Raw genomic sequence first — 25510 nt, forward strand, 5'->3', positions numbered from 1 at the left:
AGGCCTTGCATTCTTTTTCCTTTTTGTGCTGCTCTTCTATTTGTCAAGCAAACCTTGGGATTGTTGTCGGTGAGTTCAGCCACTTGCAGTCCAGTAAGCAGTGTGGTGATGTGTCTTGTCTGTTAACATTCTGTTCTGTTTTTGTCTCACATGTTTGATTTCCTGCATGGTTGGTGCAAACCAGTGAATGTCCGATGCCGTAATGCTGACCATGCCCTGAGCTGTAGTTAGTGGGTGTTACTGCGCATTGCATGGGATAGAAATTTTTTTTGTGTGTTTGCCGCATCATTTTTGTGCACAAAGTCTGATTTCGATGGGAGCACATCACAATTTGGTAGGAAAAGAATAAAAAAATAATGAGCAGTGCTTCTCTGTTGGAATTGAACAGCTTTAGAAAGAAAGTATACGTCCAGTTAAAAATGTCAGAGTTGGAGAAAAAAATTTTGTGGTGCGCTGTTTGAATTTAGTACAACGGTCAAGTAAAGACCGACTGCTCTGTGTAACGAAGGTGCTAGGCATAAGCAGCTTGAGTTGGATCAAAGAGGGGGAAAGGATTAAATCTAGTTAAACTGCAGAGATTGTAGGAACAAACCTGTACTTGAGTACGTCTTAATTTGTAAGTTTTCATTCTAATGGCTCCCTAAAAGTCAGTTTTCTTGTTTTGTGTGGTTGGGTAGTTGCCGTATGCTTGTCTGCTGTAGGTGTGTGGCTCCTGCACTGTGTTTCATGCCTGCTGTGTATGTAGCTGTGTGATATGCCTCTCCTGTTACATTTGCATACAGGCATGCAATGGGGTTCATTTGTTTGTTCGCTCAATCGCCACTCGGCACTTCGAAACACTCCCAGGGAGGCGTGGCTCACTCGAACGACGGGCCGGTTCCGAGAAACGGCGCAGCTGGTCTCCGGACGACTTCGCCAACAGCCTGGACACGTTCCGTCCCGTCACCCTGACCGTGTCGAGCTTCTTCAAGCAGGTAACCTCGCCCGTGGCCTTCTCAGGCCTCCTTTTGCACATTCACATGAAACAGCTGGGGTTTAGGCACGACGCGGGAACATCGAGCAAGTGGGGCAGTTTGTCTAGGCGTACTAAATGAGGATTTGGCGTATTACTGTCGTGGAGCAAGATGATGCAAGTTTGGATATTAGTATCTTTGACACTCTTCTCTTGCTCATCCCCTTGTTTTGCTCTTGTGGTGGAGTTAACAAAGATGGTATGTGGCGCAATCTTAATGTCCAGTGTTGCTTGCTGGCAAGTGCTATTCATCAGGACCTGTTTATTGGTTCCTCCATGTCGTACTATCCTGCCACAAGGTCTATGTTATTGCGCGTACTATACACCACTCCACTGCTTGTCTAAGAATTCTTTCCTTAAGCACGAGGTCGTGGGTTCGATTCCCGGCCGCGGCGGCCGCTTTTCTGATGGAGGCGAAAAGCAAAAACGCCCGTGTGTACGAGATTTCGGCGCACGATAAAGATCCCCAGGTGGTCAAAATTAATCCGGAGCCCTCCACTACGGCGCGCCTCATCGCCTGCGTTGCGTCGGCGCGTTAAACCCTACAAATCAATTATTTCCTTAACATCACCGCAGAGGTCAATTTGAGCATATTGATTATTGGCCTCGCTGTTAGCTCGCACTTTTTCCTCTCCTCTTTTGCATTGTAGAATCTCACTCCCTCTTCTAGGTCGTACTCTTGATATGTGGCACTTTCGGGTGGATGTACAGTATCGGATAGGTGCAGAGCCTGCACTTTCTGGCCACATGTCAAACAGCTGACATTCTCTGCAGGAAGGTGACAGGCTGAGGGATGAAGACCTCTACAAGTTCCTCGTAGACCTCAAGCGCTCTGGCTCCATGCTGAAGCGGCTGAAAGGCATCCCAGGTACAATGCCATCCTGACCTGAGTACCCGATTCTTGCGAAGCTGGTTTCGACACCCTTGGTGGCACTCCATATTAGAAAAACTTTGTCTCTATTCCAACTTCTCCGATGTCTTGAGTGTTGTGGGGTGAAGAAGATGCGAGAAATAAGTAAGAACATATATGCATGGTACACTTATTCACTACCACCCGACTTTTATTGCAAGCACCATGTCCCCTATGTACCTAAACCTACCATAATCACGCGCACGGAAAAAAGTATATATATAGAAAATAATAAAACAGATATGCACCTTTGGTAAATTTTAAGTGTACCCATTAGAACAAAAAAAGGTACTGTTCTTGTTCTTTTGAGGCTGGTACAGGAAAACCTCGATGTAATGGGCTTCGATATTGTCGCGAACCGTGTTTTGGGTTTGTTTAGGTTTTGTTTTTGCCGACCGGCTGCACTAGTCTGTGTTATTTGTGTTATCCGTGGGCCAAGTGAAGTGCATGTTCCGTTCTTTATGCCGCCCGTGTTGTCTCCTTTGCTAGTTCGAGTGTTTCGAACTAACGCCACCAGCCTAGAATAATCTGCTTTGATATACAGTGCTCTAGATGCAATTCGACTGTTCGAGAAACCCTCGCATCGAGAGATAAATGCTTGCAGAACAGACGCCGCGGCATTCGATTCACCGACGCTCGCCTACGCACATCACTTTGTTGACTGCTTCTCCGGCGCCTGTGTATTCTTTGAGTTGTTAGGGGAGCGCAAGTTCGCTCCAATAAACTTGTTGTTCCTTCAAGACAGCTGCGTTGTCTTTGGCTACGTCACAATATAAGGAAATCCTCAATACAACGAAACTGAAAGGCATAAGTAACCTAACGCGTGCTGGAAACCGTGCGTCTTCAATATCGTTATAATGGAGCAAGTGGTGGCGCAATTTTATCACAGCACAGTCTCAGAGCTTCGAGAACATTGACCCAGAAAAACGGTTTTGCCGTTTGGTTTGCGCACTTGCCCCAAGCTCGGCCGTCGGGGACAGCGTGAGTGCGAGGCCTCATGTCATGTCCCCTGGTGCAGGCTCCCTGCGGCTGGACATCTCGCCGTGCCCCGAGGAGGTGCGCTACTGCCTGAGCCCCGAGCTGGCGCGGCTGCAGCCGTACCCGGACGACAGGGGCCGCCCGACCAAGGAGATGCTCGAGTTTCCCCCGCGGGACGTGCTGCGGCCCGAGTACGCCTACCGCAACCTGCTCTTCCTCTACCCCCGGTCGCTCAACTTCGCCGGCCGGCCGGGAACATCGCCTGCCGCGTGCAGCTGCTCTGCGGCGAGGATGAGCTCACCTGCGCCCTCCCGGTGAGGAGCGTTGGCCTCGGAAGGGGGCGCCTGTGTTCACTATTAGAGCGAAGCTCGCTACGTCTCACCGGTGGCATATGACGCGCCGAAAACGCACTGCAGGAAAGCCAACTTTCTGTGACGATGCGGATGATTGCGGGTGGCGTGAAAGTAAAAAAACTGTTCCATGTGGTCGGAATCAAACCCGGATTTTCCGCATTATGAAGCCAACGTCTATCAGATTGCACCATTGCGATGCGGTCGAAGCAGGTTGGATTTGGAGAGGGGTGCATGGATGCGCAAAATTTAGACCGAAATGCACCCCTTCGTGTACTGATGGCGACGGTTTACCGTGACGCTTTCTTCGTGTGAAATCAAATGACAAAGGGTCAAAGTCAAAGCCGCTGTGATCCAAGGTCCAAAGTGTGTGTGAGTCAAAGTCAAAGCTCGGCAGTCAAAGTCGAAAGTGTCTGTGAGTGAAAGTCCGAACTCAAGATGACAACCAAGGAAGCCCTCACGAGAAAGGTTCACATTCAACCATCGTTTTTGTTAAATGAAGGAGTGCGTGATTTTTTTGTTTCAAGAGTACTGCCAGTCTTGTACAATGCCCTCAGCAGGAGTGTGTGTAAAATGCAGTGTTTACAAAAGGAAAATCTGCTGATGGTAACTTCGGTGCAAGAAAAGGGGGACAATAGAATAGAAATGTGTACAACAACTCAGTGCCGTGTTTCTAGTCTGTGTTCATCCTTTTCTTGCACCGGAGTTACCACCTGCATTATGTATGAACTTACCCACATTAAGCCCTTGCTACTTCAGAAAAACTGCGTAAACAGTCGAAAGTGCTAAGTAATGCTCGTAGCATACAAGGATTTTGCAATGAACACAGAACAGCAAGAAAAACTACAGTAATGGGAAAATTCAGGTATGTTTCACACGGGATGGCTAGTACACTGGAAATGATCAAAATGACTGGATTGACAAATAGTACAAGGGAATGGGTGCGTCATCTTCTGTGTGTATACAGGGTGGTGCGACAATAATTGGAACACAAATTTATTCCTGAGCAAACTGCCGCTCTGTTCGCACTCAAACTTCACACGAAGGTCGCATTTTGTGGTCTGTTTTGTTTGACACAGGGAACAACGACGGTGCTTACCTGTTTATTCTGAAAATAAATAAAAACGATTTTCGCCTATGTGAAAATGGCCGCTGATTTGGACGTGTGAGCCAGCGCAAGTGGATCTTGGAACGACGGCGCCACCTAGGGTATGCAGAGCGAAATGCACATTTGAGGTTCACGGTAGGAAGGAGCCAGATAGGTATGCAGAGCGAAACGCACGTTTGAGGTTAACAGTAGGAAGGAGCCAAATGGTGTAGCAGACGATCAGATAAAGTGAAAGCGGGTTTTCTGATCACCTGCTGCACCATTTGGCTCCTTCCTACCGTAAACCTCAAACGTGTGTTTCGCTCTGCATACCCCAGGTGGCGCCGTCATTCCAAGATCCACTTGCGCTGGCTCACACGTCCAAATCAGCGGCCATTTTCCCATAGGTGAAAATCGTTTTTATTTATTTTCAGAATAAACAGGTAAATACCGTCGTTGTTCCCGGTGTCAAACAAAGTAGACCACAAAATGCAACCTTCGTGTGAAGTTTGAGCACGAACAGAGCTGCGGTTCGCTCAGGAAGAAATTTTAAAGTGTTTCAGTTATCGTCGCACCACCCTGTACATCATTCGAGGAAAGACCACTGTGCAAGCATAAAGGCAGTGTTGTGTTTGTTCGCACTAATGAATGGTTGTTAAAGTCAAAGTACAGTTGCAGGCAAATAAAACGTGTACATGAAAGTATGAACTGGAATGTGAGCAATACAAGTTTGTGGTTGTCGATGTCAAATGCGGGGCAGCGAAAGGGTCGTTAGGAAGTGCTGCTGTTGGAAAATCTCATTGTTGTCTACACCTTGCAATAATTTGACTTACTTGTAAAGAAATGGCACACTTTGTGTGTGCTGGTTTTATATTTTCTTGCTTGCATTTTATTTGTTATTTGTTCTTGAATGGACATTTGTGTCCAAGTAGTTCCCACAAAAGCAGAGATGTAACGATGTGAAGGCAATAAAAGGAAATTGTTGCTAATATTATCTCAAAATGGGCTGAACATCTTGGCTGTGTACCACACCATGTCAGAGAGATAAATTTTGCAAAAAAAGGTCTTTGTTTGAGCCGTGCAGTTTGTGTGAATTAGCAACTGTGCTTCTATGCACTTCATGCTGAGGGTCAGGGCTTCATTTATGTTTTCTTGTCTCGTACTTCAGGTGCTGTTTGGCAAATCCAGCTGCCCTGAGTTTGTAACAGAAGTTTACACGTCGGTCACTTACCACAACAAGTAAGGAGGAATCTGCTTTTCTTGATTAAAATTTTTTTATATGTATTGTTATGGTCTGCTTGGGGAAATTTGACATCCACCTTACATGCAGGCGTATGGCTACAAAGAAAAGCTATACAGTCAAACCTCGATGTAACAAAGTCAGTAAAATTCGTAGTTTAATTTGTAACATTGAAATTTCACTACGTTGTAATTTGCGGTTAAAATGGTGTTAACCACGGGAAGTGGTGCCTGCAAACGAAAACATGGCGCGTGTACATGGCTGGCACACTGGTTACGTTGGAGCTGAATCATCTACACGGGCATCAGCTTGAACCACATGGGGCGTTTTCTGCACACGTGCCTCGCAAGCCACAGGTGCGCTGACACAGCCACAAAGACCACCCGAGCGATGTGCCCAGCTCCAGCGACCGCTTCTAATCGCTCGCTGAAACGCAACACGAGGGGCAAACGAAGTTGTTCATGCGAGAAAAAAAGCTGATAATGTAGGCAAAATTTGCACTTTAAATTGTCATACACGCCGATTAAACAAGCGGCCATCAAATATTCCCTGTTGTGGGAAGCCTAATCGTCTTTGGCGGGGTCAGCAGGCCTCCTTGAGCGCTTCAAAGCTCCCGCCATAGGGTGCGCGCCTCATCGTTGGCGAAAGTCGTCGGGCTCCTCCCATTGCCACCTGCGGTGCGAGTCACTTTCTGGCCGAGGCAGAAGCCGCCGCCGAGGCGCAATCACGGACCCGGGCATGAAGAAAACGCGTGCGCAAGGCTCACTCACAAATCCTTTGCCCCGCATTTGCTGGAATGATGAAACCAAACAAGCATGAGTGAAATCGAATGAAGGGCGACAGGGACCTAGAAAGAAGCAAACAGGACAATCGCTAAATCAACACCAACTAGCCCAACTTTCACCCTTAACTGTAGTGCAGGAGCTTGTAAGCAAGGAGCTCACTCACGGCCTCCGTGGCTCACTGCATCCAAGGCATTGGGTGGTTTGAGTTGCTGTTTGCGTTTTATCGAGGCTGTTTCGGCACTTGCGTCTCCCTAAATCTACTTCTACAACCAAAATTTCGTGCCTAGTTGTCCTTCAAACTTTGTTACGTTGAAATTTCGGCAAACAGGACTTGCCACACACAGGGGGAAAATACATGGTGTGCATACACTTGAAGGTAAAAAAAAATTACGTGGCTCGTTACATCGGGGTTTTGTTACATTGAAGTTCATTACATTGAGGTTTGACTGTACAGCTTTCTCCGAAACTTCGCAATTGAAAAACAATTCATCCTGTTATTGGGCGGATCTCAAATTTTCCTTCATACAAACTTACTCCACCTTGGGGATTTCCCCCTAAACTGGTCGATTAACAATTGCTATGGTCTTTGAATGTCAAATGCAAAGAAACGTGTATCGACTCCAGCTCACTGGTACTGCACTTAGCAGCAGTTGATTTGATATGAAAATGTTTTTATTAAGAGAGAGAGAGATGACTTTATTTGATGCCCGAGATGGGTTCTAAAGGGTAGACGACTTGGACGGTCTCCCTCCCTCATCCGTCAGCCAGGATTCCTTGGATCCTCGCGGCGGCTTCGGCCGTCCGGACTGCTGTCAGTTGTGCCTCCGGTGTGGAGCTGAGCAGAACAGTCTCCCATTGTTCTGCAGTCTTAATTTTGTAGCTTGTAAGTGTATCTACATCGGATTTGCTATTATAGCCATTCGTATTTTTTGGAGCTTATGACAGGACCATATCATGTGGTGTAGGTCGGCTCTGCTGTTGCATAAAGTGCAGAGGTTTGAATAAAGTTCTGGGTAGCAGCGGTTGAGGGAAACAGGGCTCGGAAAAGTGTTCGTCTGCAACCGTCGCCACGTGACTGCCTCTTTCCTGGAAAGAGTGTGGTGGGCCGGTGGATATTTGCATCTTGATAACCTGTAGTGATTTATTATATCCCTGTATGTGACTAGTCTGTCTTTGTGAGATCTCGTAACGTGTGCTTGTTCTTGGCTTTCCTGCGACGTCTTGTGTGGGGATGATGGTGGTTGTGGTGGCGTCGTAGGCAACACAGCTCGGTTGACCAGAGCTCGAGCGGTTGCGTGGGCCAGTTCATTCCCCTGTAGGCCGCAGTGGGCCGGAGTCCATATCAGCTTTTATTTTTTTCGTCTAACTGAAAACGCTTGCAAATCGAACCAAATACTGTTTCGTGCTGTAGCAATAAGCTGTAGCACACATTTTGCGATTAGGGTAATACCTGAAGAATGTATTTTTGGAGCAACCTAGGATTAAACTGTTCTTTGCAAGAGTCTTGAGCTACCAGCACACAAGATCTGGCATCATGGCACCCTGTCTTCTTAAAACTCAAGGTTTGTGCACAACTAGGCTCAAATTGGAGGAGCAAAATGAAAAAGCTTTATTGACATACTGTATTTTCTCGCGTATAACCCGCCCCTGCATATAATCTGCCCCCAAACTTTCATCCCTCAGGAGAAGGCAAAAAAAATCCTCGCTTATTGCCCACACATTTAATACAGGAAAGGCTGCGCCAAAGCTACGGCTCAAGCAACACATCACATACTATGTGGACAGAAAAAGCGTATATTTAGAAAGTAGAATGCACTGACTGCAATGCGAAAGTCACAATTCATTAATAAAATCACTTCTTAGGGTGTGCTTGTCCTTGTTTTTTCTTCCTTGTCCTTGTATGTTTTGCTCAATCGCTGCCATGGAAGGCTTAGTCAGTGTAACTGCGTAGGAGGTTCACTGCACAACACGCATTGCCGTGAAGCTGCACTAAAGGAAAAACCCTGCGTATTATCCGCACCCCTACTTTTCCACTGAAATTTTCGCATCTTTGGTGCAGGTTATATACATGAAAATATGGTACGAATGGAACAGATGACAGCCCCTAGCAAAGCAGAAGCTCTTGAAATGTTCTCAGTTTCAGTGACGCTGTCAGGGCTGTGAAGGACAGCGGGAAAACTTTTGGGCTGTTGATAGACATGCACTGCCAGTAGTCTCCTTTAATTAATTGAACACCAAGAATGACTATGTTTGGAGCCACTGCTAGAAATTGAAAAAAATAAGCATTCTGTAGCTATTTAAAAAACGGTCAAAGGCGTGATGGGTTTATGATAGCGCAGCTATGTTCTGTTCTTTCATTGGCTTGATACCCTTGACTGTTCATTTATCTGATCATTTGTGCGCATTTTGAGTCAAGAGGAGGGCCGAGGCAGTAGAGAAAGGACAGCTTTAAATGACACTACAAGCAATGTTGAAGGTCTCCAAGTGGAAAGGTAAAGACCCATTGCCATCCCACCATCTTTCAAGGGACCCTGCAACACTTACCACCGACTACGCAGAATGTATTTTGGGGTGAAGTCTATTGCACCAGCAATCTCCTCTCTCAAGAATTATGAAAATGCGTTCCTATTACAGAAACTACGCGCGATGAGAAATTGCGCATAATTGTTCCCTCTCAACTCGACCGCGGACAACGCGAAGAAAGCTGCATGCTCTCTCCCGAAGAGGGGGGCGGCTCGCAGCGTTTTTTTTTGGCGGCGTTTGATATATCACACTCCAGGGAGTTTTCTCCTTTTCTCCGCAACATGGAGAGGTCTATTTCCGGCCTGGTGCCACAAAAAAGCAGGCATGGCTGCCTGCTCGCAAGCACGCGTTCAGGCTGGTAGGATGTATTTGAAGCAGTAAATGTTTGTTGTTGAGTGGTCTCGTTGAAAGGGGAGTATTGAGTCCGTCACTCAAACTCCGTGCGCCCTCAAAACACAAAAGAAACGCCAAAACTCTGCGTACAAATTCAGGCATACAAGATGTTGGTACACAGCGCCGGCGATGGCGGATCGTCACAGGAAATGCGAGAAATAAGCCGTGAAGTTGACCAGCGACAGCCAATAGGACAGCCATGGCCAAAATGATGTCGTTTAGGTCATGCCACAGGTGCAAAATGAGGAGAATTGAAGAGAGCGCGGTTGGTTTTTCCGCATCTTTCACAGTGATTTGCGTGCTCACCGCTTCACATGCACGTGTAATATTTGGCTCGGGTATTCCTGGCAGTGCAATATAAACGTCGCGCAGGTTTACTTGCACTGCACAAAGAGTGTTGCAGGGGCCCTTTAAGTCTGTGTTTTTGTTGAAGTGTCCTCCCCGGCAAGCGATTGTGGCCATCACGTCGATTCCAACGCTCCTCTGTCCGCCTTGCAGGTCCCCCGACTTCCACGACGAGGTCAAGATCAAGCTGCCGGCCAAGCTGACGGACCGGCACCACCTGTTCTTCACCTTCTACCACATCAGCTGCCAGCGGAAGGTGGAGCAGACGACGCCCACCGAGACACCCATCGGCTACACGGTGAGCTGGCACGATTGTAGTCGCCAGGCGTGCAGCCGCATATCCGACTCACCTTATCGGGTTGTTTGTCTAAAGGGAAAAAAATAGTTAATCAGCATTGCCGGTTCAATATTTATTTTTGGTACTATTTGCAGTCATTGCGTCCTAAAAACCAATTTTTGAGAGTTTTGTTGGCACACAGTCAGTATTGTGACCTGCACCTTGCTTGGTTTCTGCAGTCTTGCCACACTCCGGCGTAACAGCGGCTATTTGGTAGGGTTGCCACCTGACCGGTTTTGGGCCGGCTTGACCGGTTTTTTGGACATTGTGCTGCGGTTTTTTCTTTTGGCCTTTTGTAAGCGTAAATAGAGCAACTATGGCAATAAATATGTGTCGACAAGCTGGGCAAAGACACGCGAGTAAAGATGGAGGGGGACCAAAAGGAGGAACAACACAACGAAATGCTGCCGGTGCAGTCAGCAAGTGCGGCTACTTTTCACTGCAGCACGTTCAGATCAATAGCCAAAATCTCAATCACCTTTAGTGCAAACGCTATGTAGTTTTCTCTAGGAAAACGCGACAAGAAATGGCATAAAATAATGAAATGTAACCCTACTATTTGGTCAAAGGAAAGGCTGTAGAGACTGGACGTGAGAATAGTTCGTTACACTCGCCACACTTTTTTTAAATGGCTGGTTGCAGTAAAGCAACAACAAAACAAGAAGCGCAAGAAAGAAGGAAGCCACAATTCAGTCCCAGCTGAATTAAGGTATTTTGAATAGATTAACACGGTTCACCTGCTGACTTGTACTGCCCTGTCCACAAAAGTTTACCCAGCCTGGATGGTTTAAAACAGATGTTGCTTTTGAAACCCCCAAAATTTGAAATATTTTTGTTTGTTAATTCCTTTTTTCGTCCTTGTCTTCGCGATGTTTTTTCTCATAATGCAACAGAACTGACAAGCCCTCAGTAAAAAAATCCTGTTGCACGGAAAAGCCAATGCTTTTCTGCATATTGAGTTCTCCACCAATGGTGAGCCCTGCACTTACTGTCGACGAAACCTTATCAGAGCTTTCACAGGACTTCAAGTTGCGCAGGCAGTGTGGGAAATTGACGGTGGGATGGAAACTAGTCTGATCGGGATGATGCAGTGTCACGCCCGGGTGGTGGGGATGCCACCCGAAGCCGTGATCCCTCCGAAGAATGACACTACAACGCCCAGTTCATAAAACATTAAAAGCCCTCTTTAATGCACACCGATAGCCTTTATAGTACAGAGTGGAGGTGCCACCTCCGAGTCACTACAATCGTCAGGCGCTGTCCTTTACAGATGAGTTGAACACTGGCTTTAAGAAGAAAGGATATGTGTTTCACTAGCTGTTTGTACATCAGTGCTGCTTGCTTCATTGCTGAGTTGACGGTGGACCTGCACAGTGGCTGCCGCTGTGCCACGACGGGCGCCTCCAGATGGGCGAGCACCTGCTGCCCGTGATGCTGGAGCGTCCCCCGGCCAGCTACTCGTTCCTCTCGCCCCACGTCCAGATACCCAACACCAAGTGGGTGGACGGCCACAAGGGGCTCTTCGACATCTGCCTGCAGGCCGCCTCCACTGTCCACCCGCAGGTGAGGGGCCTCTCTCTCTCTCCCCCGTGCTGCATCACAGGCGGAAGTGTTCAAATCTCTTCCCGCATAGTCGTGCCGTAAAGCTTGAAGGGGCGCAGTTGGCGGTTCTCGAAACATAGCTGTGCAATTGCAGAAGAAAGCTCTACATCTGTTTCTAAAGATTACCTAGTCGTTGAAGAAGGTTTTGGCTAGGGAATCTAGCCTGCGCTGGTGGTAGTCTAGAATGGCTGCCGTTGTTGGCTAACCAGGAGTCCAGCCAAGAACAGTTCGTCCAGGTTTGACCACGTGACCCAGAAGAAATCCTTCTTTTGCACAAGAGTGCTGGGAAGTTGTGCAGCAGGACAAAGGCATTTAGCAGGTAGTAAAAACCAGAACAAGCTCAGAGGACGAAAGGGAAGATCCTGCCTGCCTCTTCACTGCCTCGTCCGTGTCGACAAAGGTGTCCCCCAAGGCCTCACCTTGTGCCCTCCGCTCTTCCTCCCCTCGGCACAGGACCCGTTCCTGGACCGGTTCTTCCAGCTGTGCACGGCGGTGGAGTGTGGGCACGTGCCCCAGCGGCTGCTCAATGGGGAGACGGCTGAGACGGAGCTGCGTGCCAGCCTGCTGGAGCTGACGCGCTGCCAGCCGGGGCCCCTGGTGCGCTTCCTGCCCACCGTGCTGGACGCCCTCGTGCGCATGCTCGTGCAGCCGCCCCGGCTCGGGGGGCAGCCCTTCAACCTCGGCCAGGCCGCCTTCCACGCACTGGCTGCGGTTGCCGACTCGGTGGTGGTGAGCCTGCCTCTTTCTTTTACACCAGCCTACTTATCGGAGACAACTTGGGGGTGCGTGGGCTCCTTCTAACTCAGATGAGCAGGGGGAAGATTCCGCTCTTAATACCACCCTTGCTGCTTGGATGGGAATCAGCTGGAACTGGAATCAAGCAGGTCCCCACCCGATTATGTACAAACTTGCACAGATCAGAGCCATTCTTGCTGCTCATTTCGTTCCTGACTGATTCAAAAATTGGGATCGCCACGGAGGTGGGATCCTGTACTCAGCCTCTTTGATGTTTTCAGGTATTTGTATGTATGCGTAGACTTGCGAGTGTTTTGTGACACAGAGATTCAACTACCCCTCCTGCCCACACCGCTGTTACACCAAGGTTGAACTCCGCTTTGTCTAAGGATGTGAATTTTTTTCTTGGCCAGCCATGGTGTCTGCGTTTCAGGTGGAGGGGGAAAGCAAAAATGCCCGTGCGGCGATAGTTGATTAAACATCCTCAGGTGGTGGAAATTAATCTGGAGGGCGCCCTCCACTATTACATGGCTCATGGCACAGGTGTAGGTTCGATGCATTAAAACCCCAAAATTTGAATATTTAACAGCGGAGCTGTTTAGGCTGAGCAATATCCGTCTATCACACCAAAAAACCTTGAAGTGGGAGGGAAAGTGGTGAGGAAGCAAGAAGCCCACGAGCAGGTGTTGGGAGTGCGCGTCTCAAGCAAAAAAGTGTGTTTAGGGATTAGGGAGGTTGTGGGAATCGAACCTGGGACCTCTACACCTTGAAACCGGCAGCCTAACCACTGGGCCACCCCAAAGGCCTGAGGGGTACGGGGTTAGCAGTGGCGGGAACAGTAACATGTGCAGCCAGTTGGAAAGAAAGAAAAAAAAAAACGCTTCCCGTGGTTCCAATCGAACCTGGGTTCCTCGCGTTATGGAACCGCCATATATTCAATCGAACTATGATCACATTCCGGGGGCATAGCATTTTCTTTGGGTTCGTAGTGTGGCCATTGGCTTTGGACTTGGCCATAGGTTCTAGCTCATGCTAACGCGGCCCACTTTGGGAGAGCTGTGAAAGCCTGCGAATGAAATGATCCAGGCCTACCAGTCGTGGAGAGCTTTCAGCGGCAAGTTGGGAAATCCATGTGAGGAGCAACAGCCAGGTCTCTGACGACGGGAGAAAGGCCGCCAGCTCCGCTGTTTCTCCAGCCTTGCACCATTAGTGCAAGCTGCGCCAATTCTTTTTTTTAACACTGCTCTGTAACGTGTGCAATCATCGTTTCTGCCCTGCACAGAGGCTGCTCGAGGACCGGAACGACATTCACGGGCGGAACGCCCTGCTGGCCACGTACATCCAGTACCAGTGCACGTTGCCCCACCCCGAGTTGTACGTGCCCTCGCCCACAAACGACTGCGTCTCGCCCCCGTTTCCTGGCACCGCCGGCAGTCCCGCAGGCCACCCGGCCAGCGCCGTGCCTCTATCGGTGAGTGTTCGCCCCTGACTGGTTTATTTGTTACACTCACATCGAGGGGGGGCCTCGTTCACGAATTTCTGTAACTGGCCTCCGGCTGGCTAATACGCTCAGATTATTCGTTCACGGCTCGATTTGCAGCACGAACAGAAAAAAACGAAGGAATTTGCGGTGTCTTCATACCCCCCTCACTTTCACCCTTTTTCAAATTTTTACAGGCAGAATACGTACAATATGATCCTGATGGTGCAGATTTCTTCAGGTAGCCAAAAATACTCATATCCACAATTTATGTAATAAGAAACAAACTAAATGGCCACAGATGTGAAAACAGATGTGGATTTATTTCCTCTACAGACTCCGGTAGAAGTCTGTTACACAATGTGTGTCTTGTTTTTGACCTGTTCATCGGTGAAAGGCTTTCATCACTTATCATATAGTCAGACAACATATCCACTTTGGTATACAATCTGCAACGGATTTTATCTTGTGTGCTTAAATTATCCCGCCACATGAAGAAAGTGGCGAGAAGGCGCAATTTCCCTATTGTATTTTTGGTGCCGAGAAAGGTCGCATACCTATCCCTGTGAATTTTTTCTGCGCAAGACAAAAATAGACACGCCAGGCACGAAAGGGGTGTACGAGATCCTGTGCTCCTATGGGAAGGGACACACTGTTCAGACAGGACACTGTATGAATGACTGAGTGCTCGAGCGTGAATTGCCATTAACCCTTTGAGGGTCGAATTTTTTTTAAAAAAACTTTCCCTGGCGGTCGAATTAGTTTATTGCGGATTTGGAATGTACAAAGTCTCTGAAGTCAGGATTAAATGGTAAAAAATTATCAGGAACAGTATTTTGGGGTCAGCATCACTTAGAACTGAAAAATGTTCAACAGTATTTCAGAGTGTGGTATTTCTTAAAACACGGGTCTACGCACAGTACCTTATCGCAGTCTGCACGCATAAAGTGCATGTCCGAAAATGAGCCGTCTTCTTCCGAAGAAAGGCTGTCTTCCGATTCAGACTCGGTGAAAAGAGCAAACTCAGAGTCAGAAGAGTCATCACGGTGGGTGTCATCAGAGCGGGCAGTTCATTGGGCCATATCGCCGCTTTGCCATGCATCTGAAGAACTCGAAGGCAACCCAGTAAACGAGGAGAGCGAGAATAACTCATGCGCGCCGGTGATAAACAAGCTAATAGCAGTGCCAATATAGATAAAAATCAACTTCCGCCGCCCCCGCAACCGAGTCTCCGATTAGGTTGCTTCAGTTCCAAGCAAGGAGTGCAAAAATACCTAGTGAGCGTGGGTAATAAACAAGATAAGAGCAGCGCCAATATAGATCGAAATCAACTTCCGCCACCCCTGATAGCGAGCGCCGATCAAGTTTCGCGCGCCTCCGATGCGATCACGTGGCGAAACTGAAACCATGAAACGCGTTGACACGTACAGACGCTGTAACGCGTCGAAGCCAGAGAGTTCTGTTTTTCACCGCAAGAAGGTAGCACAATCAAATTTCAAACACTTCTTGTAAGTCCCAGGAGGTGGCAGCACCTCCCAGGGAGCATGCATCGTTAATATGGCGCAAAATTTCAAACGGATGCTCGAAATCATACCCGTACGGCAAAGACCTTGCGGGACGGAAAACCGCCGCTGTACACGTACGGCAAAAACCCTCAAAGGGTTAAGAAAAGGAGGGGCTGCTAACCAAGTTGGGAGATGTTGATTGATTGATTGATTGTAGGGTTTAACGCGCCATAGTGGAGGGCTCCGGATTAGATTTGGCCACCTGGGGATCTCTAACCTGTGCCAAAATCTCGTACACAGGGGCGTTTTTGCTTTTGGGTTGGCAAATGTGGCTTTGCAAATATTTATTTATTTATTTATTTATTTTGCACGTACTGCTAGCCTAACAAAGGCTTTGGCAGGAAAGGGTACAGTAAGGTCAAAAATCTACTGCGACATTTTCTCGCGAAGCAAATTCAAAAGCACAGTGCTGCCACTCCTGCGCCAAATGCGCCAATTTGCTCCAAATGAGGTATCCTGCGCCATCCTGATAAAAAAACCACGATTTTGCAAGCAAGTGCGCCAAAAGTGCGCCAAAATTTGTGTCGCTCAAATCGCGTGCAGCCTGTTACAAGCACTACTTCACAGTGGTCTCTAGACGTGTAACTAATTCGGCTTGATAACTTCAACTCCCTAGCACCCGTCATCGTGTTTGCTGAGGTGAGTAGGGTTGGCGCCGTCACTGTACCGCCGATACAGTGTTTTCGTCTAGCAACTGCAGCGCTGGCGTACCGCGGTTCAAAACTTTCCTTCTTGCTGTAGTTTCCAATGGTTCCTGCTATGAACAATAGGTAGTTTTAGGTGGCGCTGATTGCCGGCTTTCTCCGCCCCGAGAGCCAGCGGGAGCGCCGTTTCGCGGCATGCATGACGCGCTCGGCTGCAAGCTCCCGCTTCGATTGTTGGGCTCACGGAGTGGACCATCGCAAGTGAAGCGGGCTGTGAAAAATGGCCAGTCTCTCTAAAGCATGAACCTCATGGAGCGTTTTCTGCTTGCGAAAACGCGCCGCGCACGCCACGGGTGCGCTGCCGCTGCCACGTAACCACCCGCACGCTGCGAGCGGCGCGGCAACATGGCGGCGGCTTCGGCCGCGAAGTGGTGTGGGGAGCTCGAGCGACCACTTTTAAGCGCTCTCTAAAATACCGCTCAATGCACACACGAAGTTGCTTGTGTGGTAAATGAGCTTATAATGTGGGCGAAATCGTAACTATAAAACATCATCCGCTTCGCCAGTGAAAGCGTCCATGCAATACCTGCAGGGTGGTAAGCCTAAACCCCCTCGGACGGAGCCAACCGGCCGTGACCGGGCTGTCTCGAGCGCTTCAAAACCGCCGCCATGAGGCACGCGCCTCCCCATTGGCGCAAGTCGCCAGGCTCCTCCCACTGCCGCGCGCGACGCGCGTCATTTTCTGAGCGAGGCAGAAGCTGCCGCGTGCGTGGAATCGTCGACGCGGGCGTGAAACAATCGCACACGCAACACCGGCGCGCACGAATCGCATGCAAAAATGCGCCATGCGCATTTCTCGTGCGCATTTCCAGCTTGCCTTTTTGCCTTTTATTCGCACCAGAAAGGAGCAAAATACCTTGCAAATTATGTTTTGTGGCATTTTTGGCTATTGCGTGGATACTTAGGGGATTTAATTGCATCAAACTTCTGGCGACTTCTAGCGACTGTTTCGAAATAAGTGGGGGAAAGATCCCATTGCCCCAGGGATGCCAGGTTGGGGCTGTAAATAGCCAAATATAGCTACTTTTTTGTGGTTGGTGGAATTTTTTATTGGCTATTTGGCTATTCTTTGGCTATTGGGTGAGCTGACTGTGAAAGCTATTTTTAATGCATGTTCGAGCCTGCCAACTATGGAGCGTTTTCAGTGACTCCTTGAAAAAGTCTTCCCTAGTAAGGACAAGAAGGCCATTATTCTTCAGCTGTGCCGTCCATTTTTGATCGCACGTGTGAAAAGCATCTTGAAGCCCATTCCATGGGCTTTTACTCAATTACTGGATGATACTAGTCGATGTTTAGTTTTGAGAGTTGCTTTGGACATATCTAGCAGTTGATGTTTAGCTGCTCCAAGGTGCTCCAAAACTGGCATTTAGGTGCTCCAAATTGCTCCAAAATTAATAATTTGCTGATACAAAAATTGCTCCAAATCACCGTTCATCAGTGGCACCACTGAAAGCAAAAAAAACAAGCGTACATTATTACGTAGTAACAAAGTAATGATTTGACAATCTGGACAGAAAAGAGTCAAGGGACGTACAATCAACAAGTTCTTGGGGTAACATATTCCATTCTCTGATGGCTTGCGGAAATCAGAGAATGGCTTGCGAATACAGTCGAATCCCGCTACAACGAAATTGACGGGACGCGCGAAAAATTTTGTTGAAGTGAAAATTCGTTGAGGCGAAATCCGCTCCAACACACCACGGAAAGGCCCGAAAAATAGCCCCGTATGTTTCCGCATCATTGGCAGCAAAAAAACAATGTTTAGAAAAAGGAGTGACGCGCAATAACGTCATGTTTATTCGGATAACAAACATACCAATGGTTATCTGTGTTCACTGCACGCAAAGAACGCGTTACGGAGGGGGGTGAAGAAGTGCAGGCGCAAAACGTATTGCTGCTCAACAAGACCTGCCCACCGAGCTGATTACTTGCAGATAGCTGCTGGGCCGTCGGAAGGCCCCCTCTCGCTTGTGGCAGGAGCAGTGCCGTTATCTTATCCTCTGACAGGGCACCGCAGCTACTGACCTTGGCAGGCAAGACGCACGCGCTTGCATTAAACATGACCGTGCGCTCGCGACTAAGATAGGATGACTTGGCTTCAAGACCAAACACGCTAACATGATTTTTGCTCTTGGCTATGAAGAATGGTAGAAGGAAAACGGCAAGGACAGCTGCTCACGAGTCACAACGCATACATGACGGCACCGCGCCAGCAGCAGAGCACATTCGTGCGATTTCAATTGGATACAGATTGGCTGTAGCTCCGGCTTGGCGAACCGGGCTTGTGCCTCATGTAAAGACGGCCAGCCACATCGTTATCACCATCAAACAATGGCATCCGCCTATGAGTTTTGTTTTGTTTTGGGTGGCGGTGTGGGCGCACCGCGCATGTTTTCGGTGAAACTAAGCGTCCTGAATGTTTAAAAAGTTACAGATAGCTGGTGCTATGCTTATTTTATTGTAAAATAATTGTTCAAACCCAGCCCAATTCATCGAAAATTTCGTTGAAGCGAAAGCAAGCCAGACAAATGGTTCGTTGTGGCGAGGACTTTGTTGCATTGACTTCTATGGCTAGCTGACGGGGAAATGGAAATATTTCGTTGAAGCGAACTTCGTTGTAGCGGGATTAGACTGTACAGGTAAACCTGGATGTAACGCACCTCTATGTAACGAATTTCTGGATTTAACGAAGTTTTTCAATTCCCCATTGCCAGCCCCATTGAAGCCCATGAGTTTGAGACCTCTATTTAACAAAGGGGCTGCAGCAGTTAACCTTGATGTAACGACTTCGCCACTCCTTGTTTTTTGCACTTTCACTGGAAAATCGGCTGGGGGAATGCACCATTTTACCAATACTAGCACTACTTTAATTAAGGAAAAACGTCTAGAATCACCAAAAACGAATTTCGTCATGACGACGATGATGAAAGGAGCAGCAAGCGCCATCTTATGGCTAACGCAGCACCAACTTAGGTTGTGCAATGTGACACCAAGTAACAAGAGTAACGACACTTCAATTTTTTTTTTTTTGCCCGTACCCCAAACTACCCCGCGTTTCCACGTGTAAGTGCGGTATCTGTTCGAGAGTCAAGTTTTGAGTTGCTAGGCCTGAATGTCGGCGTGTAGTTGCGCACCTTCACTGCCATCAGTGATGTCTGCTCGGGTGGTGATATATTCTGCTGCCAGAAGACTACAAGTTTTCCCTTTTCACAAGCTCTCATTTTTAAATTACGTCGCCGCCCGGCACAGTATCCCAGCTGGCACGCTCTCGAACAATTTTGTGTGGGAAAAACAGCATCAAATTTGTGAGAAGGCATCATTTCAGCTGAAGGTTGGTTCTTGAAACGCTTTCGGAACCAAAAAGTGTCAAAAGGCAAACGTGATACTGAAATTACCTTTGTGAATACGGGGGCAAGTGATCTTGCTTCTTTGGAGCACCCTGTAGTGCCTAAGCTCGTGCGAAAGCAGCAGGCGCAAGTAACGAAGTTTTTCACTGTGGAATGAATCCTTGAAGCATGAGTTCACTTTCACTGATGTCTACCATTCCGGTTTCGTTTCTGCTTTATTCACAAAAGCCTTAATTAACTCAAAACCTGGATGTAACGAAATATTGCAAACTTTTGTCAATTTTGTTATGTCCAGGTTTAACTGCATACCAATAGCCTTCCATTATTGGACCTCCACGTGCAGTATTTTTTAACTTTGCATGTTCCAGTTCATAATTTTGTTTTCATTTCATTTGACCGTGACTGTACAGGTTGTGAAGCATGCTGTACATGCTCAACTCTTGTTATATACTATGTGGAAATATGGCTCCGAACTAAACTCGGTTGCAGGAGTGCCAGTCTGGTGCGTCCCTCTGTGTTTTGTCGGTTCTGGGCTAACACATTTCATGAGCAACTAACATAGCTGTTACGCAGTGTGATTGTTAGTGCACTAGGTGTATGCGCAGAAACGGTAGAAGCACTTGGAGTGCCTGAGATTATGTAGCAACTGATTCACACATGCACAGTGGGAATGGGCTAAGTGCTGCTGTCTTGTGGCTGAACTGACCAAGCACTGTCGTTGGAACTCTCGGTTCTACTGACGTGCTCCTGGATGTGAACTGAACAGGGAAATTAGTTTTTTTTTTCTCTTTATTGCATGGTCGGGAATAAATGCCAGTGAATGCTTTCTGGGTAACAGTGAACCGTCAGCAGTAAAGGTGTGTATGTTACTGAAATGTTCAATGCATTTTTGTCTTCATTTGCACAGTTTTGCTGCAGTGCTGAACAGGCCACTTGCAATACTGAAACCCCAAACAGTAGGGGAATTTTCTTACCTGAACTGGTGCAGATTAGTGCAGTGTCATACAGACCAGTGCGGAGGGCTACTGAGTATATCAGTCAGTAAAAAAAATGGACATAGGCTGCACTGTTTACACCAGTGCAGCCAGTTCAGGCAAAAAAAGTGCCTCTAGTGTGAGGCAAAAGGGATGGATCTCTTGGTGTGTGTAGCAGATGCCAGCCCTGACTCATCGGTCGGTCGTTCGGTCCCCCTGTGCAGAAGTCTCCGCACGGCCGCAGCAGCAGCAACCCGGACTTGGCCAGCTCGAGCGCATCGTCCTCCCCTCTGGCGCACATCGAGTCGGAGACGGACGTGAGCGTGGCCGTGGTGGGGCGTCCGCTGGACCGCACGGCCAGCATGCGGCCGGGCAACGGCCAGGCCTCGTCCCCGCTGCGCTCTCCTCCCCCGCGCAAGCTGGTGCACGAGGAGCTGGTGCTGCAGTGGGTGGTGTCCAGCGGGGCGGCCAGGGACCTGGCCCTGAGCAACACCTGGTTCCTGCTGGAGCTGGTGGTCAAGAGCATGACCCAGCACCTGGCTGCCACGGGCAGGCTGCAGGCACCCCGACGGCATCGCTTCAGCAGCCGCTTCGTGGACGACGTCACCACCCTGGTGGGTAGGGGGGAGGGGGGGGGGGACAACAGGAGTGGAGGAAACGCTACAGCTTGTTGCCGCTATGTGTACAAGGCTGCATTTCCTGCTCGTTGCATTTGTAATCGTTTTGAAGCAGTGGTAGTTCTTGAATTACGGCGATCTTGGTCAGAACTTCCTCTCTTGTTTGGGTGTCGGCTGTTGCCAACCATCTCTCCTTCTCCTCCTCTTCTGCCTCCTCATCATTGCATCCTTCTTCCTTCTCCCCTGCCCCTTTCCTCCCTATTCCTTTCCTCGTTTAGCTCCTGTTTAGATGCTGTAGAAAAACTACACAGCAAGCTGTCTGCTGTGGCCAACCATCTCCCTTTCTCCTCCGCACTTCACATATTTTTTTGGCGGCTTCTGCATAGCTGCTACTGCCACTCTGTCTCTATTTAGGTAGCAGGGTAACTATTACGGCAGGAGTCGCATGTCAATCCTGTGTGCAGGTGACCACGCTGACGTCTGACGTGATCAGCCGCTGTCACCAGGAGGTGCGGGACTTCCGCAACGTGCAGAACCTGAACAACAGCCTGGCCTTTTTTCTGCACGACCTGCTGTCCATCATGGACCGGGGATACGTCTTCAAGCTGATCAAGGTAGCCACGATGTGGGGGAGGGGCTCCGAACAGGGAGCAGCAAAGGGCCTTTAAGTTTCCACTCCAGTTAAGCGCAGTTTCCAAATAAGTGCCGTTTCCAGACGAGTGAGTCAGAGTAGGCTTTAGGTAGCTTCTTGGATACCCAACGAGCAATTACGCTGCATTATACTCCTAAGTAGGGGCTTTTCACAGTTTTTATGGGGAAAAAAAAGGTTGTGTTTGCACCAGATTCTTCATATTGCTGAGTATATTCAACTGATTCGTTATGGAGACACTGGGGTGGGATTCCACTAGCTGTGGTCTACAGAAAGGGCCCGGTTCTTAGAAGCATTCTCCTGCGGTACCTCTTAGGCTATGTTCAGACTACCGACGTAACAGCCATATTGTGCGCTATCGACGTAAAAAAACGGCGTTTTGTGCAGTTCAGTTGGCTGATACATCAAATGACGTCATTATTTAAAGATATTACAACAGTTGCGACAACAGTCTGAACTCGGCCTTAGGTGTGGACCTGATTGCAGTGGATTGTTCTAGTTAAGCCGAAACAGGGTACAATAATGAGTAGGACATTTAAGGCCGACCTCCATGCAGCGAAATGTCTCAGCGAACTTCGCGCGGCGGAAGCCGTGGTTTGACGCGCCGCTCAGTTTTCGTCGGCCCCAACCTCCATGCAACGCGATGCGGGATGATGCGGCGAACGCCGCCGACGAACGCCGCCGACGAACAAGCTGCTTGCATCAAGGTTGCCAGATGTACAATCGAAAACAACGTGCGTAAATATAACTTTGCCCATATTTTGTCTTCAACAAAACCTAACTGAAAAGTAATAAAACTTGATTTAAACACCTGAAATAATGCTTATTTAGTTGTTTGTTTATTGAACAAGCTTTTTTTGGAGACTGGCTTCCTAATTAGTGCACAAACATTTCCAAATGGCAACAATGGGTGAAACTGCCCGGGGGGGTTTCGTTTTGCTTTGCTCTTGTTCTGCTTCGCTACACTTTCAGTTTCGCGTGCTGAACTTCACCGTGAGTCGAAATGGCAAGTACCCGCCGCCGCCGTCTTCTTCTCTTAAAGAAGAAACTGTTACTGCTCAAGAAAAAGCAGCAAGAACGCAAGAAGCGATTCTGGGTGCATCCACTCTGGCGTAACAGGAAGTCGGAAGGCGAGTACTACACAGCGGTAAGACGATCACAAGTACTTTTCCCGCGTTTTATTTATCGTTTGTCCTGCCTTCATTTGTCTCAGGCTGGCAAACGGTTAACTGAACTGCGCACCGCTGTCAGCCGCTAGACTTCTGAACAAGGGGTGGCACCGTCGAATAAATGACACATCGAGTATCGTAATTCCTGCACTTAAAACATTTCCAGCCACAAAAAAAGAAACAAAAACTGCGGCATCTTGTAATTGTATATACAAATAAAATACAGAACAATTCGAGCTTCAGGCACGCGTTTGGACGTGCGAAGCTGTCACCGTTCCCCAACAAACAGAGCGCGAAAATTATAGTTATTGTAAGGTTTGTCGATCGTGCGGTTTGAGCGCGCGTTGTTTCACTGCAGACGCGTGTTCGGTATAATGAATTCCTAGCGGCCTTTTACTTTGCCTATGAGTAACTATTTATTTTGTTCTAACTTGTGAACTGCTGGGAACATGCTGAGTATTTTGTGCTGATTTCATGAAGAAATATGGCGTGATATTTTATTTACAGTTTCCGGCAATGAGGAAGGGACCCCGCCTTGTTCTTCAAATTCTATCGAATGACTCCGGACAAGTTCGACCAGTTGCACGACATTGTCAGGGTGGAGCTGACCAAGGAGTACCTTTGCCGGGAGCCTGTGTCATCAGGAGAGAGGCTCGCCATTACAATCAGGTAAGGTCGCATGAATATTTCTTCATCGCATATATGCTGAATTCTGTGACAAAGAATCAGCATTTTGAACATATATTTCCGTACAGGTACCTCTGCTCCGGCAGCCCTCTTAAGTATGTGGCCCTGGCATACCGGTTAAGCCCGGAGACATGTCGCAGGATTGTGCACCACACGTGCAGAGTCCTGTGGGCCAAACTGCAGCCACTGTACCTTTCTGTAAGTATGACCACTGCTTTAACTGGTATGCATAAGTGTTGTCATGGAAAAATATTTGTTTTAAACTTCAACAAAATATTTTTTCATGCTGGGCTTCTTGTCACGTTACCTAGCACATTTACACTTGCTTACTGAACATGCTCTATCCACGCAGTATGTAGGTGTACAATATGTGAGAGAGGGCAAAATTGTGTTTAGTAAGCTATGTACATAAAGCAAAAAGAGTGGGCTGTAGCCTGTGGTCTCGTGCTGTGCCATGTTGTACGCATGCGATGAAGGTCAAAATCTCATCCTAGTTCTTGTGACTATAGTCAATGTACATTAAGATATTGTTAGTAAGAGTCATCTTTGTACGCTTTGTCAAACCAATTGTTTGGGGATGATAGTGCATCGAATGGCAAAAGTGGGACGAACGAAGGCACAGCAGGTCTTCTGTAATGTCAGCGACAAATTGGCGACCACAGTCACTAATACTCACTTGGGGAGCACCGTGCCTGAGGTCAACACAGTGAAGCAGCAACAATTAAGCTTTCACTCATTCCAGCTGCTGCAGATGCAGTTTCTGCATAGCATGTGGGGTGCTCGATGTGCAGTTTGGTGCGTGACAATACCTTCTACTCGAGTTTGTTCCCTTATAGAGGAAGCTCGTTTTCTTTCTCTAAGCATTACTGCTGTTACCCTATGTTCCATGGCCCTTTGAGCTTGCCCAAGTTTCATTTCCAGGGTTTTAGTGAGGCGCCAGGTTTCCGCACTATATATCATCACGTACGCATTGGCCGTATACTATTTTTTTATTGATAGCAATGGCCTTGTATTCATTTTTGTGGTGTGCTAACGAAATGCTCGTAATGATGGATTACAATTAGTACCTATGGATGGATAACCCATGGCAAGTCACTGTGCTTTATAAAAATACATTTTTCTTCAGGTACCATCCAAGGAACAGTGGGAAAGCATTGCACTGGCATTTCAAAGGTGGTGGAATTTCCCCAACTGCTTAGGAGTAGTTGATGGGAAGCATGTGCACATAACAGCTCCACCCCACTCCGGCAGCAACTACTTCAACTACAAGGTATGTGAGGTACCATTTTGTATATTAAATATTTTCTAGGGGTGTGCGAATATCAATTTTTTAATTTCGAAGCGAATTCGAATAATAAAAACAAAGTTCAAATCGAATAGAATATTTTTCGAATATTTTTCGAATACGAATACTTGTTTTTTGTAAACTTAATGTTTTCACCATCTCTTAGAGGCACAAAAACTGCAACTTTATTGCAGAACAAATCACACAAAGTAAAATTAGGAATTACACAATACCATTGCACTCAACAGGTTAAGGTCTGCACTCACTTTTAAATGTTAACATGGAGAAAGGTTAACTGCTCGACATGTTCGGGGAGCAGTGACAACCTCCTGCTCGTCACCACTTTACCAGATACCGAAAACAGCCGCTCACTTGAGACACTAGTAGCTGGCATGCCCGAGCCCGTGCACATTGCCGCGCGCTGATACAGTAAAATCTTGATGATACTAATCTCGCGGGACTGCGAAAAATATTCCTATCATCCGAAATTCGTATGAACCAACACAGACCAAAAAATTTAGCGCTGAAAAAAGTTTTCGTTTATTTCTTTTCCTACTTTCGCGTGAAGAAATTCGTGATTTTTTCTGCTTTTTTTTAACCCCCGTGTTACAAAGCAGTCCTTTCTGGAGCACGTAAAGCTTCGCGCACGTCTCCTCACTCGCTGTGCCCAAGCTCGCTACACGCCGCAACAGCCAAGCGTGAACCGCATGGTGCGTTTTTGCACGCGATTTGCTCG

The 25510-nt window shown here is 47.9% G+C and overlaps 1 protein-coding gene across 1 annotated transcript in view; it reads left to right on the top strand.

Moving 5' to 3' along the window:
* Positions 1–25510, top strand: part of Zir (dedicator of cytokinesis) — a 70537-nt gene that overhangs the window by 11154 nt on the left and 33873 nt on the right. Inside the window, 11 exon segments of the mRNA XM_077694210.1 lie at positions 847–974; positions 1787–1880; positions 2941–3147; positions 3150–3214; positions 5506–5576; positions 9777–9921; positions 11335–11523; positions 12016–12291; positions 13580–13768; positions 20592–20981; positions 21449–21598. Coding sequence (XP_077550336.1) covers positions 847–974; positions 1787–1880; positions 2941–3147; positions 3150–3214; positions 5506–5576; positions 9777–9921; positions 11335–11523; positions 12016–12291; positions 13580–13768; positions 20592–20981; positions 21449–21598 — 1904 coding nt within the window.

This window comes from Haemaphysalis longicornis, unplaced genomic scaffold (assembly GCF_048455015.1).
Source record: "Haemaphysalis longicornis isolate Haplotype H1 unplaced genomic scaffold, Haemaphysalis longicornis Haplotype H1 scaffold_12, whole genome shotgun sequence".
Lineage (NCBI taxonomy): Eukaryota > Metazoa > Arthropoda > Arachnida > Ixodida > Ixodidae > Haemaphysalis > Haemaphysalis longicornis.